The sequence below is a fragment of the Bos taurus genome, chromosome 20, assembly GCF_002263795.3.
Source record: "Bos taurus isolate L1 Dominette 01449 registration number 42190680 breed Hereford chromosome 20, ARS-UCD2.0, whole genome shotgun sequence".
NCBI lineage: Eukaryota > Metazoa > Chordata > Mammalia > Artiodactyla > Bovidae > Bos > Bos taurus.
Genome location: NC_037347.1, coordinates 25,456,791 through 25,470,907, shown reverse-complemented (window position 1 = coordinate 25,470,907; position 14,117 = coordinate 25,456,791). Strand labels below are relative to the sequence as shown.

Genomic DNA, 14,117 nt, shown 5'->3' with positions numbered 1-14,117 from the left:
GCATAGTCCATAAAGCAGAAATAGATCTCTTTCTGGAACTCTCTTGCTTTTTCCATGATCCAGCAGATGTTGGCAATTTGATCTCTGGTTCCTCTGCCTTTTCTAAAACCAGCTTGAACATCAGGAAGTTCACGGTTCACAGATTGCTGAAGCCTGGCTTGGAGAATTTTGAGCATTACTTTACTAGCGTGTGAGATGAGTGCAATTGTGCAGTAGTTTGAGCATTCTTTGGCATTGCCTTTCTTTGGGATTGGAATGAAAACTGACCTTTTCCAGTCCTGTGGCCACTGCTGAGTTTTCCAAATTTGCTGGCATATTGAGTGCAGCACTTTCACAGCATCATCTTTCAGGATTTGGAATAGCTCCACTGGAATTCCATCACCTCCACTAGCTTTGTTCATAGTGATGCTTTCTAAGGCCCACTTGACTTCACATTCCAGGATGTCTGACTCTAGGTCAGTGATCACACCATCGTGATTATCTGGGTCGTGAAGATCTTTTTTGTACAGTTCTTCTGTGTATTCTTGCCATCTCTTCTTAATATCTTCTGCTTCTCTTAGGTCCATACCATTTCTGTCCTTTATCGAGCTCATCTTTGCATGAAATGTTCCTTTGGTATCTCTGATTTTCTTGAAGAGATCCCTAGTCTTTCCCATTCTGTTGTTTTCCTCTATTTCTTTGCATTGATTGCTGAAGAAGGCTTTCTTATCTCTTCTTGCTATTCTTTGGAACTCTGCATTCAGATGTTTATATCTTTCCTGTTCTCCTTTGCTTTTCGCTTCTCTTCTTTTCACAGCTATTTGTAAGGCCTTCCCAGACAGCCATTTTGCTTTTTTGCATTTCTTTTCCATGGGGATGGTCTTGGTCCCTGTCTCCTGTACAGTGTCACGAACCTCATTCCATAGTTCATCAGGCACTCTATCTATCAGATCTAGGCCCTTAAATCTATTTCTCACTTCCACTGTATAATCATAAGGGATTTGATTTAGGTCATACCTGAATGGTCTAGTGGTTTTCCCTACTTTCTTCAATTTAAGTCTGAATTTGGCAATTTTGGATCTTTTGTCCTTCTATTTGAATTTGGAATCAGTTTGCTGATATCCACAAAAGAACTTTTTGGAATCTTGATTTGGATGTGATGGTCTATAGAGTAACTTGGGGAGGGCTGGCACCTTAACAATATTAAGTCAGGACGAGCATGGGTGAACATGGAATAGCCCCTTCATTTTATTAGATATTTGTGATTTCCTTCATCAGAGTTTTCTAGTATTCTTCATATAGATGCTTTCTTAGACTTACTCCTAAATATTATTTATTTTTTTGGTGATAATGTAAATGATACTGTATGTTTTGCTGGTTATATGGTGGGTATATCAGTTTACATTCCCACCAACAGTGTTCCCTTTTCTCCACACCCTCTCCAGAACTCATTGCTTGTAGATTTTTTTGATGATGGTCATTCTTATTGGTGTAAGTTATTTCTCTAATAATTACTGATGTTGAGCATCTTTTCATGTGTTTGTTGTCCATATTCATGTATTCTTTAGAGAAATGTCTGTTTAGGTCTTCTGCCTATTTAGGTCCTGTGCCATTTGTTGATTGGATTGTTTTTTTGATATTGAGGTACATGAGCTTTTGTATATTTTGGAGATTAATCCTTATGCTAGTTGCTTCATTTGCAAATACTTTTCTTTCACATTCTCAGGGTTGTCTTTTCATCTGGTTTATGGTTTCCTTTAGTGTTCAAGAACTTTTGAGTGTAAATAGGTTTCATTGGTTTAATTTTGGTTTTATTTTCATTACTCTAGGAGGTGAGATTTATGTCAAAGAGTGTTCTGCCTGTTTTCATCTGAGAGTTTTATAATGTCTAGCCTTACATTTAGGTCTTTAATGCATTTTGAGGTTTTGGGTTTTGTTTTTTTTTTTTTTGTATGTGGCATTTGGGGGTGTTGTAGTTTCATCCTTAAAGAGATTTTCTAGCACCACATATTGGAAAAAAATGTCTGCGCTCTATATTCTTGCCTCCTTTGTCATAGATTAGTTCATAGGTGCATGGGTGTATCACTGGGCTTTCTATTCTGCTTCATTGATATATATTTCCTTTTTTGTTCCAGTACCGTAGTGCTTTGATGATTGTAGGTTTTTAGTATAGTCTGAAGTCAGGGAGCCTGATTCTTCTGTTTTTCTTTTTTAAGATTGCTTTGGATGTTTGAGCCACCAAGGAATCCCCTTTTAACATATTGTTGGATTCAGTTTGCTGGTATTTTGTTGATGACTTTCTGCGTCTAGGTTCATTGGTGATACTGTCCTGTAATTTTCTTTTTTTGTGATACTTTTGTTTGGTTTTGGTATCAGAGTAATGGTGGCTTCATAGAATGAGCTTAGGAGTATTCCTCCCTCTAATTTTTGGGATGAGTTTGAAAAGTTTAGCTCTTACTTAAATGTTGGATAGAATTCACCTGTGAAGCCATCTGGTCTTGGACTTTTGTTTTTTGGAAGACTTATTAACACCAGAGTTTCAGTTTCATTACTGGTCATTGCTCTGTTCATATTTTGTATTTCTCCATGGTTCAGTCTTAGAAGGTTATACTTTTTAAAGAATTTGTCTATTTTTGCCAGATTGTCCATTTCATTGGCATATAGTTGTTTGTGATAGTCTGTTATGATCCTTTGTATTTCTGCATTGTCCATCGTAACTTCTCCTTTTCCATTTCTAATTTTATTGGTTTGAATACTCTACCTTTTTTCCTTGATGGAAGCTAAATGTTTATCTGGTGGCTCAGATGGTAAAGAATCCTCCTGAAATGTATGAGACCTGGGTTCGATCCCTGGGTTCCAGATATTCCCCTGAAGATGGGAGCAGCTACCCATTCCAGTATTCTGGACTGGAGAATTCCATGGACAGAGAAACCCGGTGTGCTTCAGTCCATGGGTCACAGAGTTGGACATGACTGAGCAACTTTCATTTCACTTTGTTTATCTGGTTTATCTTCTCAAACAACCTGTTTTTAGTTTCACTGATCTTTGCTATTGTTTTCTTCATTTCTATTTCATGTATTTCTTGTCTAATCTATATGATTTCTTTTCCTTTAACTAACTTTGGTTTTATTTGTTCTTCTTTCTCTAGTTGCTTTAGGTGAAAAGTTAGGTTGTTTATTTGAGATTTTTCTTGTTTCTCGAGGAGGAATTGTATTGCTATAAATTTCCCTCTGAGATTTGCTTTTGCTGTGTCTCATAGGTTTTGGGTTGTTGTGTTTTCATTGTCATTTGTTTCTAAGTATTTTTAAAATTTCTTCTTTGATTTCTTCACTGTGATGTCTTTGTTATGTAGTAACGTATTGTTTAGCCTCCATGTTTGTGTTTTTTACAGTTTTTTTTTTCCCCTGTAATTAATTTCTAACCTCATAGCATTGTGGTCGCAAAAGATGCTTGATGACATTGCAGTTTTCTATGTGATCTATCATGTGATAGATCTAAAATGTGATCTATCATAGAGAATGTTCCATGTGCACTTGAGAAAAAGTATATTTTGCTTTTCTTGGATGGAATGTCCTATAAATGTAAAGTCTGTTTAGTTTAATGTGTCGTTTAAGGGCTGTGTTTCCTTAGCAGTTTTCTGTCTGGGTAATCTGTCTATTGGTACAAGTACACGAGTAGTGTTAGAGTGCCCTACTATTGTGTCATTGCTGACTCTCCCTTTCATGGCTGTTAGCATTTGCCTTATACACTGAAGTGCTGTGTTGGGCACATAAATATTTACGATTAATATCTTCTTGAAATGATCCTTAGATCGTTATGTAGTGTCTTTCATTGTCTCTTGAAATAGTCTTTGTTTTAAAGTCTATTTTGTCTGATATGAGTATTTCTACTCCAGCTTTCTTTTGATTTCTGTTTGCATAGAACATATTTTTCATCCCCTCACTTTCAGTATATATGTCTTCTTAGATCTGAAGTGGGGCTTCTGTAGAGAGCAACTATACAAGCCTTACTTTTGTATCCATTCAGCCAGTCAGTGTCGTTTGGTTGGATCACTTAATGCATTTCCATCTAAGGTAATTATTGATAATGAGTGTTACCATTACCATTTTCTTAATTTTGTTTTGAGTTTCTTTTTGTATGTTTTTTTCTTTTGTATGTCTTTCTTCTCGTGTTTCTCACTTAGAGAAGTTCTTGTAGCATTTGTTGTAAAGCTGGTTTGGTAGTGCTGAATTCTCTTAGCTTTTGCTTGTCTGTAAAACTTTTGATTTCTCAGTTGAATTTGATTGAGATCCTTGCTGGGTAGAGTTATCTTGGTTGTTGGTTTTTCCCTATCATCACTTTAAATATGTCCTGCCACTGCCTCTGGCCTGCAGAGTTTCTGCTGAAAAATCAGCTAATATATTTATGGGAATTCCCTTGTATGTTATTCGTTGCTTTTCTCTTTCTGCTTTTAATATTTTTTCTTTGAATTTAAGTTTTTTACTTGGACAAATATGTGTTGTGCTGTGTTTCTCCTTGGGTTTATCCTGTATGGGACTCTCTGTCCTTCTTGGACTTGGGTGAGCTATTTCTTTTCCTATACTCTTGTTATTCAGTCACTTGTCTGACTCTTTCCAGCTTTATGAACTACAGCATGCCAGGCCTCCTTTCCTTCACCATCTCCCTGAGTTTGCTCAGACTCATGTCCGTTGAGTAAGTGATGCCATCCAACCATCTCATCCTCTGTCGTCCCCTCTCCTCCTGCCCTCAATCTTTCCCAGCATCAGGGTCTTTTCCAGTGAGTCAGCTCTTCATATCTGGTGGCCTAAGTATTGGAGCTTCAGCTCCAGTGAATGTTCAGGACTGGTTTCCTTTAAGATTGACAGGTTGGATCTCCTTGCAGCCCAAGGGACTCTCAAGAGTCTTCTCCAGCACCACAGTTTGAAAACATCAGTTCTTCGGCACTCAGCCTTCTTTACTGTCCAACTGTCACTTTCGTACATGACTGCTGGTAACATGTTAGGGAAGTTTTCAACTAGAATGTCTTCAAATATTCTCTCAAACCCTTTCTTTTTTCATGGGACCTGTATAGTTTGACTGTTGTTACATTTCAGTCAGTTCAGTTCAGTTGCTCAGTCGTGTCCAACTCTTTGTGACCCCATGGACTGCAGAATGCCAGGCTTTCCTGTCCGTCACCAACTCCTGAAGCTTGCTTAAACTCATGTCCATCGAGTCAGTGATGCCGTCCAACCATCTTATTCTCTGTCGTCCCCTTCTCCTCCTACCTTCAGTCTTTCCCAGCATCAGAGTCTTTTCCAATGAGTCAACTCTTCGCATGAGATGGCCAAAGTACTGGAGTTTGAGCTTTAGCATCATTCCTTCCAAAGAACACCCAGGACTGATTTCCTTTAGGATGGACTGGTTGGATCTCCTTACAGTCCAAGGGACTCTCAAGAGCCTTCTCTAAAACCAGTTCAAAAGCATCAATTCTTTGACACTCAGCTTTCTTTATAGTCCAACTTTCACATCCATACATGACTACTGGAAACACCATAGCTTTGACTAGATGGACCTTTGTTGCAAAGTAATGTCTCTGCTTTTTAATATGCTGTCTAGGTTTGTCAGAGCTTTTCTTCCAAGGAGCAAGCATCTTTTAATTTCATGGCTGCAGTCACTGTCTGCAGTGATTTAGGAGCCCAAGAAAATGAAGTCTGTCACTGTTTCCATTGGTACGCTTAAAGTTGTCCTAAAAGTTTCTGAGACTATCCTCATCTCTTTTTGTTCTTTATTCTGCTCCACAGCAGTTATTTTCACCATTTTATCTTCTAACTCACTTATCTGTTCTTCTTCCTCAGTTATTCTGTTGTTGATTCCATCTAGTGTGTTTTCCACTTCAGTTGTGTTTATCACTGATTGTTTTTTAGTTCTGCTAGGTCTTTGTTAAACATTTCTTGTAACTTCTCAGTCTGTGCCTCCATTCTGAGTCTTTGAGTCATCTTTACTGTCATTACTGTGAATTATTTTCAAGTAGATTGCCTATTTTCTCTTCGTTTATTTGGTCTTGTGGGTTTTTACCTTGCTCCTTCATCTGCAGCATATTTCTCTTTTGTATCATTTTGTTTAACTTACTTTGTTTATGATCTCCTTTCTATCAACTGCAGGCTCCTTTCCACTTGCTTCTGTTGTTTGCCCCTTCGTTGGTGAGGCTGGCCCAGGGGATTGTGTAGGCTTCCTGGTGGGAGGGACAGTAGTCTACACACTGGTGGGTGATGCTGAGTGTTCACCCTCTTGTGGGAAGGACTGCATCAGGTGGTATGGCTTGAGGTGTCTGTGAGCTTAGTATGCCTATAGGCATCCTCTCTTGATGAGAGGGGCTGTGTTACTGTCTTGCTGGTTGTTTGGTATGAGGTGTCCAGCACTTGGGCCTGCAGGCAGTTGGGTGTACCCAGGTCTTAGTGTTGAGATGGTTACCTGCCCTGGGGATATAAGAGGAGAAGCCTTCTGCAGGGACTGTTTCAAGGTGTTTCATGTCCACAAGTTCAGAGCTACGATTGGGAGGAACAGCCAATCATTCAGGTGAGAAGTTTCTTCAGATGTGATCTGGGGGCTTTGGTCTAGTCCACACCATAGCAGGTCTTTGAGGGCTCGAATGGAGAATCTGACAGAAATGTGTGCTTTGTGACAGAAGCTGTTGTTTAAGTTCATGTTGCTGTGGGAATAGCCTGTGGCCCAAACCCAGAATATAGAACAGAGCCCCAGTGGAAATGCCTGAGGTTTCTATTCATTGCTCTCTTCTATAGTTTTTTATAGTGGAAACTTAGGTGGTTAAATTTTTCTTTTTTTCTAATATATACATTCAGTGTTATAAATTTCTAAACACTGCATTTGGTGTATCCCACAAAATTTTGAAAGGTATTTTCATTTTGTTCAAAATACTTTAAAATTTCTCTTGAGAATTCCTCTTTTGACCCATAAGTTATTTAGAAATATGTTGTTTAGTCTCCAAATACAATTATCTCTTGAGTATCATGGAGGTTAGGGGTGCTTCTCTGTGAATTTGAAAATTCATGTATAATTTTGACTCCCTCCAAACTTGATATCTTACAAATAGCATACTGTTGGCCAAAAGCCTTACTGATAACATGAATAGTTGATTAAGTTATTTTGTATGTTGTATATATGATATACTATATTCTTACAATAAAGTAAGCTAGAGAAAAGTAAATGTTGAGGAAATCATAAGGAAGAGAAAATGCATTTATAGTACATGTATGTACTTAAAAAAAAAATCTATGTGTAAGTGGACCTGTACAGGTCAAATGCGTGTTGTTAGAGGGTCAGCTGTAATTAGGGATTTTCTAGTTTTCTGTTACTGATTTCTAGTTTAATTCCATTGTTGACTGAGCATATACATGGTGTGTTTTTTATTTTTTTTAAATTTGTTAATGTGTATTATGGCCAAGAAGGTGGTCTGTCTTTGTGACTGTTTTATGTATATTCCTTGTATATATATTAATGTATATTCTGTTGTTGGATGAAGCATTCCATAAATGTCCATTAAATTCAGTTGATTGAATGGGCTTTTCAGTTCAACTGTATCCTTACTGATATTCTGCCTAGTGTCTGTGTCAAATTACTATTAAAAGAGTATTGAAGTCTCCAGCTATTCTAATGGATTTCTTTGTTTCTCCTCGCAGTTCGTTTAGTTTTTTCCTCACATATTTTGACATGCTCTAAAGGTGGCATATACACCTTTAGAACTGTTAATGTTTTCTTGGAGAATTGACTCCTTTATGATGATGTAATGCCCTTCTTTATTTGTGATAATGTTCTTTTTGCTGAAATTTGCTTGGAGATTAATATAGCTACAGAAGTAAGATTTGATTTCTGTAAGCATGATGTGCATTTCTCCATCTCTTTTCTTTTTTCTTGTTGTTCATCTCTCTTAACCTCTGTGTCTGTATTTAAAATGGGGTTCTTTCAGGAAACATCACTGGGTCCCGGCTTTTTGTTTTCATTACTTGACACATTTTCTCTTCCTGTTGGTGTAGTCTATTCTCATTTAACACATTGACTGGGGCATTATTGCAGAAACTAATGCCTGTGGCTGGTGATTTATTATGTAAGTGAATACTGAAACATCTCTGGTTAGTAATGTTGGGGTAACAAAAGACGTATTAATATGTCTCTGGTCAATAAGTTGTTAAGGTGATTAGCAACATAGTTGGCATTAACGTCTACTGTGTTCATACCCTGTGCTTTATTCCTCCAATTTAGGGGGTAATTTTTTTCTTGATTCCTGAGTCCTTTATATATTCTAGGTATTAGCCTTTTATCTACTCTGTGTACCGTACTTATTATCTCTGATTTTTCCTTTAATTTAGTCTGCAGTACCTTCTATTGTTCAGAAGTTATTTTGCTTTGTAGATATTCTACAGTTCATGGATAGCCTTTTTAAAAATTAATTATTTATTTTTGTCTGTGCTGGGTCTTTGCTGCGCATGGGCTTCCTTTAGTTGGGCAGACGAGGTCTGCTCTTCATTGTAGTGCACGTCTCATTGCAGTGGCTTCTCTTATTGTGGAACACAGGCTCTAGGTGTGTGGCCTCAGCAGTTACAGTTCACAGGCTCTAGGGCACAGGCTTAGTAAATTGTGTACAAGCTTAGTTGCTCTGTGGCATGTGGGATCTTCCTGGACCAGGGATCGAATCCATGTCTTTTGCATTGGCAGGTGGATTCTTAACCACTGGACCACCAAGAAAGTCCAGTGGATATTGTATTTTGATTTTTAAAATTCTTACATTTTATCCCAGTAATTTATACAAACAATACAGTGTGTGTATATATTACTCTATCTGGAATTCCTTGGTATGTGATGTAACTATTTTATAAGACGATTTAAATATTTTTCTTCCATGGAGGGATAGCTAGTTGTCTCAGTATCATCTACTGAATATTCTAGCTTTTCACCACAGATTTGAAATAGCACTTTTATTATATAATAAATTTACAGATCTAAGTAATTTGTTTCTGTACTTTGAGCTGTTTATTTGATCTATATGTGTGTGCCTGTGCTAACACCATGATATTTTAATTGCTGTAGCATATTAATTGGTAAGGCAAATCCTGCCTTACACAGGCATACCTTATTTTATTGTGCTTCACAGATACAGTAATTGAAGGTTTGTGGAAACCCTGCATTGATCAAGTCTGTCAGCACCATTTCCCAACAGCATTTGGTCACTTATGTCTGTCACATTTTGGGAACTCTCACTTTATTTCAAACTCTTGCATTATTATTACCACCTTTTTTTAAAACAGTGATCACTGATCCTTGATTTACTATTTCAGAAAGATTGTGACTTGTTGAAGTCTCAGTTGATGCTTTGCATTTTTTAGCAATAAAGTATTTTTAAATTAAATAACAGTTTTTTTAAAAAAGATACAATGCTATTGCACACTTAATAGATTATAGTATAGTATAAATATAACTATTATATTCTTCAGCAAACCAAAACATTCGTGACTTTCTTTATTGCTGTATTTCCTTTATTGCAGTAGTTTGAAAGTGAACCTGCAACATCTCTGAAATATGCCTCTGATTGTTTTTCAAAATTTTCTTGGCTGTTTTTGTGAATTACTTTCCCTCATGAGAATCATCTAACTTTATAAAAATTCTGTTAGAGGTTTCATAATCATTATGTTTAATTTGTAGATTAATAACTGACATCTTTATGGTAAACTAGCTTCCGTTATTTACAAGACGTGCCAAAAGTACAGCAACTCAATTCCTTTCTTTAAGGCATTCCAAACCAGTAAAGTTATTGCTTAATAACCAGTATAGCTCAATGATTTGGCCTTCATAAATATGAACTTTTCATATATTTGTTGTGTTTTGTAATATTATTACTGTCATCACCACAACATCTATATTTCTTATTCCCTTTGTTAAGCTCATACATATTTGTTTTGATATCCTGTTGGTATAAACTTAAGCATATTTCTTTCTCCTTTATGATTTCCATTATGCCCTTCAGGTTCTTTGTTACTACCCTCCAAAATTACCCTTGCCCACATTCTCCTCCTCATACTCTTCAGTTCCATTCCAAAGTCTGGTATGTGAGCATAATTAGTCTTATCCCTCTTACACAGATCTTTCCTTAGTCCGTTGGATGACTCTCAAAGAATTAGTTTAAGGTTTTAGCTTGGGTTGTACCCCCTGGCACAACAGCTGTTAGTTCCTGCTACAAGTTCTACCTGGCTCAGAAAAGCATAAGATATCTACTAGCAGGGTATTATAATTTTTACTTGATCAGTTGAACATTTTAAGATAATATTAATTGCTTAGGTGAAGATTAGACATTATTGGAATAAATTTAAACTAGAATTAAATACTTTATTTGTGCATATATTATAAATTATATTCTCTGTTGTTTCCACTGAATTTAACCAAGTCTTTTGTAGATCTTTGTCTTTCCTTTTACTCTGCATATTTTCCCAGAATATTAAATGATCTCTTGACCGCTGGTGTTTATTTTTCCAGTTAATAATTAGGTCTTTCTTGCTTCTGTCAGGTGAGTGCAGTATGATGAAGACAGTTTAAATTTTCTCCATAAGCTTGCTTAGGTGCTCAGTCATGTCTGACTCTGTGACCCTTTGTTGCCCACCAGGCTCCTCTGTCCTTGGGATTTTTCAGGCAAAAAGATTGCCTTTTAAAACAAACTAGAACTATGATCTGTTCCACTTAATAGAATAACATAGACTTATCATTAGGAAAAAAAAAATAGAGCAACCAGTCTTCATGTTACAGATATACAAAAATGAAATTGAGATGCAGAGGGGTTAAATGATTTGTTCATAGACACAACAATAAGTAGGAAAATCAGAGTTAGAAATAATATCTTTTAATATCCATTTCCAGGATACCTCATTTTCTTTCAGGAAATTTATACAAAAAACTAGAATTGATTGTACACTCTAATAATTGATAACATCACAGCTGTCACAGTTTATCCTTTGAGCTCAGAATTTAGATTGACACTTAAGAAACTTGGAAATGTAAACAGGTCAGTTAACAAAAGGCTTCCCTGGTGGCTCAGAGGATAAAGCATCTGCCTGCAATGCAAGAGACCCGGGTTCTATCCCTGGGTCGGGAAGATCCCCTGGGAGAAGGAAATGGCAACCCACTCCAGTATTCTTGCCTGGAGAATCTCATGGACAGAGGAGCCTGGTGGGCTACAGTCCACAGGGTCGCAAAGAGTCGGACATGACTGAGCAACTTCCCACACGCACAGTTAACAAAAGAAATGGGTAGATAACGAGGCAAGTTCATGGAGCAAATTAAATTTCTAAGTTTCTCAAAAATAAGTACAATACCAAAATAAAATTCCCATTTATTTACTAATCATTGCATATTAGTTATTTCTACATGTATACTTAGCTTCCTAGTGTTATGATACATGGTCAACTAAAATATGATTATTAATATTTGACAGTTTTTGCTTTTGCTAATAATGCTGCTATGAATATTTATGTACAAGTATCTATTTGAGTCTTTGTTTTCAGTTATTTTGTGAATGTACCCATAAGTGGAATTGCTGGACCATATATTAATTCCGAGTTTAATTTTTTTAGAACCTGCCATGCTGTTTTCCACAGCAACTGTATTTTACATTCTTACTAGTAGTGCACAAGGGTTCTTATTTCTCCATATTCTACCAATACTTATTATTTTTTTTGTAACTATCCTCATGAGTATGAGGGCTTCCCTGGTGACTCTAGGTTCAATCCTTGGGTTGGGAAGATCCTCTGGAGAAGGGAATGGCAACCCACTCTGGTATTCTTGCCTTGTGAATTCAGTGGACATTGAAACCTGGCAGGCTACAGTCCATGGGGTTGCAAAGAATCACTTGCCACTGAGCGACTAATACTTTCACTAATGGTTATAATCTGATAGAGTGCCTGAAGAAACCATGGATGGAGGTTCATAATATTTTACAGGAAGTGGTGATCAAAACCATCTCCAAGAAAAAGAAATGCAAAAAGACAAAATGGTTGTCTGAGGAGGCCTTACAAATAGCTGAGAAAAGAGAAGCAAAATGCAAAGGAGAAGAGGAATGTATACCCATTTGAAGGCAGAGTTCCAAAGAATATCAAGTAGAGATAAGAAAGCCTTCTTAAGTGAACACTGCAAAGAAATAGAGAAAGCAATAGAATGGGAAAGACTAGAGATCTCTTCAAGAAAATTAGAGATACCAAGGAACCATTTCATGCAAAGATAGGCACAATAAAGGACAGAAACTGTATAGACCTAACAGAAGCAGAAGATATTAAGAAGAGGTGGCAAGAACACACAGAAGAACTATACAAAAAAGATTTTAATGACTTTGGATAACTATGATGGTGTGATCACTCACCTAGAGCCAGACACCCCGGAGTGTGAAGTCAAGGGGGCCTTAGAAAGCATCACTATGAACAAAGCTAGTGGAGGTGATGGAATTCCAGTTGAGCTATTTCAAATCCTGAAAGTTGATGCTGTGAAAGTGCTGTACTCAATATGCCAGCAAATTTGGAAAACTCAGCAGTGGCCACAGGACTGGAAAAGGTCAGTTTTCATTCCAATCCCAAAGAAAGGCAATGCCAAAGAATATTCAAACTAGTGCACAGTTGTACTCACACCCTAGCTAGCAAAGTAATGCTCAAAATTCTCCAAGCTAGGCTTCAACAGTACATGAACCATGAACTTCCAGATGTTCAAGCTGGTTTTAGAAAAGGCAGAGGAACCAGAGATCAAATTTCCAACATCTGTTGGATCATAAAAAAGGCAAGAAAGTTCCAGAAAAACATCTACTTCTGCTTCATTGACTATGCTAAAGCCGTTGATTGTGTGGATCACAACAAACTGTGGAAAATTCTTAGATAGAATACCAGACCACCTTACCTGCCTCCTGAGAAACCTGTTATGCAGATCAAGAAGCAACAGTTAGAACTGGACATGAAACAGCAAACTGGTTCAAAATTGGGAAATTGAAGTGGCTCAGTTGTTTCCAACTCTTTGCAACCCCATGGACTGTATCCTGCCAGGCCCCTCCATCCTTGGGATTTTCCAGGCAAGAATACTGGAGTGGGTTGCCATTTACTTCTCCAGAGAATCTTCCTAACCCAGGGATTGAACCTGGGTCTCCCACGCTGCAGGCAGATTCTTTGCTGTCTGAGCCACCAGGGAAGCCCTATACATCAAAGCTGTATATTGTCACCCTGCTTATTTAATTTGTATGCAGAGTACATCATGTGAAATGCTGAGCTGGATGAAGCACAATCTGGGATCCAGATTGCCAAGAGAAATATCAATAACCTCAGATATGCAGATAACACCCTCATGGCAGAAAGTGAAGAGGAACTAAGGAGCTTCTTGATGAAGGTGAAAGAGGAGAGTGGAAAAAGCTAGCTTAGAACTCAACATTCAAAAAACAAAGATTTTGGCATTCAGTCCTACCACTTCATGGCAAATAGATGGGAAACAATGGAAATAGTGACAGACTTTGTTTTCTTGGGCTTCAGAATCACTGCACACGATGACTATAGCCATGAAATTAAAAGATGCTTGCCCCTTGAAAGAAAAACTATGATAAAACCTAGATAGTGTATTAAAAAGCAGAGACATCACTTTGCCAAGAAAAGTCTGTCTAGTCAAAGCTATAGTTTTTCCAGTAGTCATGTAAAGGTGTGAGAGTTGGATCATAAGGAAGGCTTGAGTGTTAAAAGAATTGATGCTTTCAAACTGTGGTGTTGGAGAAAACTCTTGAGAGGCCCTTGGACTGCAAGGAGATCAAACCAGTCAGTCCTAAAGAAAATCCACCCTGAATATTCATTGGAAGGACTGATGCTAAAGCTGAAGCCCCAATATTTTGGCCACCTGGCACAAAGTTTCAACTCACTGGAAAAGGCACTGATGCTGGGAACGATTGAAAGCAAGAGGAGAAGGGGTCAATAGAAGATGAGTTGGTTGGATGGCATCACCAATTCAATGGACATGAATTTGAGCAAATCCGGGAGATAGTGAAGGACAGGGAAGCCTTGCATGCTGCAGTCCATAGGGTCACAGAGTCAGACACGACTTAGCGACTAAACAACAAATCCTTAAAGTATATATACTTTAGA

The 14,117-nt window shown here is 37.5% G+C and overlaps 1 protein-coding gene across 3 annotated transcripts in view; it reads left to right on the top strand.

Annotated features, from left to right (window-relative positions):
* Positions 1–14,117, top strand: part of NDUFS4 (NADH:ubiquinone oxidoreductase subunit S4) — a 115,594-nt gene that overhangs the window by 45,055 nt on the left and 56,422 nt on the right. Inside the window, exon 1 of one of the 3 annotated variants that reach the window (XM_024981221.2) lies at positions 6,207–6,534. The exons of 1 other annotated variant lie outside the window; for it this stretch is intronic. In XM_024981221.2, the coding sequence (XP_024836989.1) occupies positions 6,323–6,534 (212 nt within the window). In that variant the 5' untranslated portion in view covers positions 6,207–6,322. Of the gene's footprint in view, positions 1–6,206; positions 6,535–14,117 lie in introns of those variants that run through there. One more of the 3 variants, XM_024981220.2, reaches the window with a different exon arrangement.